At 48.7% G+C, this 5,000-nt stretch overlaps 1 protein-coding gene across 1 annotated transcript in view; it reads left to right on the forward strand.

Moving 5' to 3' along the window:
• The window catches only part of sars2 (seryl-tRNA synthetase 2, mitochondrial), a 40,348-nt gene that overhangs the window by 34,059 nt on the left and 1,289 nt on the right, over positions 1 to 5,000 (forward strand). The window contains 3 exon segments of the mRNA XM_087983927.1: positions 2,483 to 2,575; positions 4,401 to 4,421; positions 4,423 to 4,467. Coding sequence (XP_087840053.1) covers positions 2,483 to 2,575; positions 4,401 to 4,421; positions 4,423 to 4,467 — 159 coding nt within the window.

A 5,000-nucleotide genomic window follows, 5' to 3' on the forward strand; every position in this document is an offset into this window, starting at 1 on the left:
TGGACTTAGACTCCACTTGGACCAACAAGTCCGCACACTCTGAAGAGTTACCCACCCAGACCCATTCCCCTAAACTGTTACTCTACATTTACCCCTAACTGCACACCCCTGAACACTATCAGCAATTCCTATGGCCAGTTCACATAACCTTTGGACTGTGGGAGGAAACCCACACAGACACTGGGAGAATGTGCAAACTCCACACACATTCGCCCGAGGGTGGGAATCGAACCTGGGTCCCTGGCACTGTAAGGCAGCAGCACCAACCAATGAGCTACTGTGCCACCCCAACTCAATTTTTTTAAAAAAATTGAATTAGGAATCTAATGATTGCCAGGAAAAACCCCATCTGATTCACTAATGCCCCTCTAGCGAAGCCAGCTGCCATCCTTACCCTCCCCCTTGCTCCACGTGTGACTCCAGATTCACAGCAATGGGGTTGACTCTTAACTGCCCTCTGGGCAATTAGGATGGGCAATAAATTGCTGGCCCAGCCAGCGATATCCATTTAAAACAAAAAAGCTAGACTCAATCATATTTATTCAATCCCCCTCGGAAAGCTAAGGGGATGGGAGAGTACCGGAGATCAAAGTGTTTGAGCCATTACAACAGACTGAATGGCCTTCAATGCTGGAACATTCAATGGCTGCCATTCCTCCCATATCGCAGGCCCTAAGCACCGCCCAGACTGAAGCAAGCGTGATTCGGATCAAAGAATCCCGATAGGTGTGGGAGCAGGCCGTCAGCCATTGAGTCCACACCAACTGTCCAAAGGACGGCCCACTCCATCCCAACAACCCTGCATTTCCCCTTGCTTAACTTCACCCAACCTGCACACTATGGGCAATTTAGCACGGCCAATCCATCCTAACCTGCACATCTTTGGAACTGTGGGAGGAAACCGGAGCACCCGGAGGAAACCCACACAGACACGGGGAGAATGTGCAAACTCCACATAAAGTCGCCTGAGGTGGGAATCGAACCCGGGTCTCTGGCACCATGAGGCAGCAGTGTTAACCACAGAGCCACTGAATCCCAGACCACCACACATTGTGTAAAATTTAATCCTTTCATTTCATTTTCTGGTTCTCTTACCAACCACTTTGTAAATTGGCATTCCATTCTGGCAGCTTGATATAATTGGAAGTACTGTAATAAAATGTGGTTTGTCTTTCATTGTAAAATTTTAATATTGTCAATTTTGCGACGAGGTCTCTCGCCTGTGTTCTTTGTGGGAGTTTGTTGCCTCACTGCAGACACTAGCTCAGAAAACGTTTTGTTGCTGAGATGTGCAAAGTATTCCCCGAGCCCTGACTGCCTTTGAGAAGCTGTGATGAGCCACTGCCTGTCACTGCTGCAGTCCCTATGATTAGGGAGATACACACGGCGCATTTAGCAGAGGGAGTTTGCAGAGTTCCATTTTCCAATTCGGGGCGGTGTGCAACCAGGAGGGAAACTTTCAAGGGGATCTGCTTCTCTTGCCCCTATAGGTGGTAAAACCCATGGGTGTGGGCAGCACAGTGGCTCAGTGGTTAGCACTGCTGCCTCACAGCACCAGGGACCCTGGTTCAATTCCAGCCTCGGGCAACTGACTGTGTGGAGTTTGCAAATTCTCTCCGTGTCTGTGTGGGTTTCCTCCGGGTGCTCCGGTTTCCTCCCACAGTCCAAAGATGTGCAAGTTAGTGGTGGTTTGGCCATGCTAAGATGCCCATAGTGTTCAGGGATGTGTAGGTTAGGTGTATTAGTCGGAGGTAAATATAGGATAATAGGCTAGGCAAATGAGTCTGGGTGGGTTACTCTTCGGAGGGTCGGTGTGGACTTGTTGGACCAAATGGCCTGTTTTCACACTGTAGGGACTCTCGGGTTTTTGACTGTCCTGGCAAGTTTCAGCAGTGAATCAGCAGGGAGGCGATAGTGTAGTAGTATTATTGCTGGACTGGTAATCCAGAAACTGGCTAACGTTCTGGGTACCTGGGTTCGGATCCCGCCAAGGCAGATGGTGGAATATGAAATCGTTTTTTTTAAAAATCTGGAATTAAGAATCTAATGAAATCGGGGGGGAAGAAAAACATCTGGTTCACAAATGTTATTTAAGGAAGGAAACTACTATCCTTACAGTTCCAAGGCAGGATCACCGGATCCGAAAGGTAACTGTGATTTCTCTCTGTTGCTGCTGAGCTTTTCCAGCAATTTCTATTTTTGTGCCATCCTTACCTGGTCTGGCCTACATGTGACTCCAGACCCACAGCATTGTGGTTGACTCTTAACTACTCTCTGGGTAACTAGGGAAGGACAGTAAATGCTGGGTCTGATCAGTGACTCCCACATCCCCTTGTGTGAATATAAAGAAAAATCTGCTGATGCATCATCTTACATATGTTTAGCAGCTCCTGACGTGCAAACCTTAATTTGCTCTAATCTGTTGGTTTTAATTTGTTTCATTTCAAGCACACGCCAGTAATTTTATTTCTCATTTTGCCAGCTTTCAAGTGCATCGAACTGCACAGACTATCAGAGCAGAAGATTGAATATCATGTATTATGAGGAAACTGGACAGCTCAAATATGCTCACACTGTAAGTAGGAAGCCTGTCTCCCTCTGTCTATCTGCACTGTAAATAATTGTAGCCCTAGCACTGATCTCTGTCTCACTCCACCCTGAAAATGCCTCCTTTTATCCCCAACTGTCGTCTATGGAGTAGCCAATCCTCTCTCCATGCTAATATATTACTCTCTATTATTAAGCAGCATTATGTGTGGTACTTATCAAATGCCTTTGGGAATTCCAAATGCATTACATCTATTAGCTTCCCTTTATCTGTCCTGCTTGTTAGCTCTTAAATTTGTCAGCATGATTTCCCCTTCAGCACAGCCACGATGGCTCAGTGGTTAGCACAACTGCCTCACAGCGCCAGGGACTCGAGTTTGATTCCACCCTCAGGTGACTCTGTGTGGAATTTGCACATTCTCCCAGTGTCTGCGTGGGTTTCTTCCGGGTGCTCCGGTTTCCCCCTCAGTCCAAAGACGGGCAGGTCCGGATGGTTTGGCCATGAGAAGTTGCCCCATAATGTGCAGGGTGGGTGGAATGACCACAGGAAATTGCCCTGTAGTGTCCAGGATGTGCAGGCTGGGTGGATTGGCCGTGCTAATGTGGGGATAGGGGTGGGCTGGAGCTAGGTGGGATCTGTACAGACTCGATGAGCATAAGATCTGCCTACGAGGTCTGTGTAACGAAGACACGAACTCCCTCTGCCCCCAGCTAGATACTGTTGTATTTTTTTAGGGAGGGTTATTTTCTCTCTGTCAATCCTTAGGCTAATGACCATGGGACCAACAGTAGTGACATCGAATGACCTTTGAACCCTCCCAAGCTCCATCCATCCTTAAAGAGCAAAACCATTTTATTTTCAAAAGCAATCCAACAATAGAATTCCCCCGGTGTGGCAACAGCCCTTCGGCCTAACAAGTCCACACTGACCCTTTGAAGAGTAACCCACCAGACCCACTCCCCACCCTGTTACTCTACACTTACCCCTAATCTACGAACCTTTAACACTACGGGCAATTTAGCATGGCTGATGCACCCTGACCTGCACATCTTGGACTGTGGGAGGAAAACCCATGCAGACACGGGGAGAACGTGCAAACTCCACACGGACAGGTGCCCGCGGTTGGAATCGAACCCTGTCCCTGCAGCTGTGAGGCAGCAGTGCTAACTACTGAGTCACTGTGCCGCCCCAATAAAGTATGTATGGCACCAGGTGACTTGTTCAATGGGTGTTGTGTTCCCCTTGTATTCACTATTGTTTCTATAAGTTTTGGGGAGTTAGTTACCATTGTCATAGCTATTAAATGAACCCTCATGTTAACCTCCGGGGAATTCCGTGTCTAAGGGACTCTAATATCCAACAGGTCTCACCAGCCAGATGCACAGATGGTTCGCAATGGGTTTGAAATTCCAAGAAATCGCTAAGTGGGACTGCACCAGGGAGGTGACCAGTCAGCCATACTGCCCCTGCTGGTGGGAGAGAGATTATAGCAACTCCAGCCTCAACTTGGAATTTGGTTGGGGGGGGGGGGGTGTGGAAGAAGAGGGAAAGAGGAATTGTGGAATGCAACAGATGGCACTGAGGACTTGCCCCCCCTCACCTCGCACTGTGCAACAACACCCCGATCAGGGCTCGCTGGAAGGATGGTCTTTACACCTACACCCATCGCTTGGCGATTGACCCAGCCTGGCCAATCCGAGCATCTGTGCTCCACAAGGCCTTCCTATGCGGTGTGGCCCAGCCAGTGAAATATGATAAAAAGGGCTTTGTCTTTCTGCTTTGATTAGACACCATGTCCCCTTTTTGAAAGGAAATCACTTGCTTATCCCATGCTCCCTCTGCTTGCTCCCAGGTTAATGCAACCGCCTGCGCCTGTACCCCGCACTCTGATCGCCATCTTGGAATGTAACCAGCTCCAGGTAAGTCTCTCTCTCTCTCTCTCTCCTTATCCAAGTGATGCTCAGGTGCACAGGGCCAGTCCATCGAGTGTCCCATGTTTGGTTGCTCATGGATGTGATCATGGACTCCTGCAGCACAGAGGGTGGCCGTTCAGCCCACCCTGGCCTGTGCCAGCTCTCCATCCAACTGCCTGTTCTAGTTTTGGAAATTTGAACCAATTGGGAAGTTACAAGTTGGAAACCTGTTTAGGACAGACTTTGTTAGAGTCTTGGAGTCATAGAATGGAATGCCTACAGTGTGGAAATAGGCCCTTCGGCCAACACGTCCACACCGACCTTCCAAAGACTATCCCACCCAAACCCATTCCCTACCCTATTACTCTAAATTTTACCCCTGACTAACACATTCCCTGAACACTGTGGGCAGTTTAGCATTCCCAGTGGAACACAGCACGGAACGGACCCAACCCGTCCATTCTGACCAGATATCCTAACCTAATCTAGTCCCATTTGCCAGCATTTGGCCCACATCCCTCTAAACCCTTCCTATTCAC

Source organism: Chiloscyllium plagiosum, unplaced genomic scaffold (genome assembly GCF_037043375.1).
Source record: "Chiloscyllium plagiosum isolate Xiang-an unplaced genomic scaffold, Cpla_swu_hap1 HiC_scaffold_47, whole genome shotgun sequence".
Lineage (NCBI taxonomy): Eukaryota > Metazoa > Chordata > Chondrichthyes > Orectolobiformes > Hemiscylliidae > Chiloscyllium > Chiloscyllium plagiosum.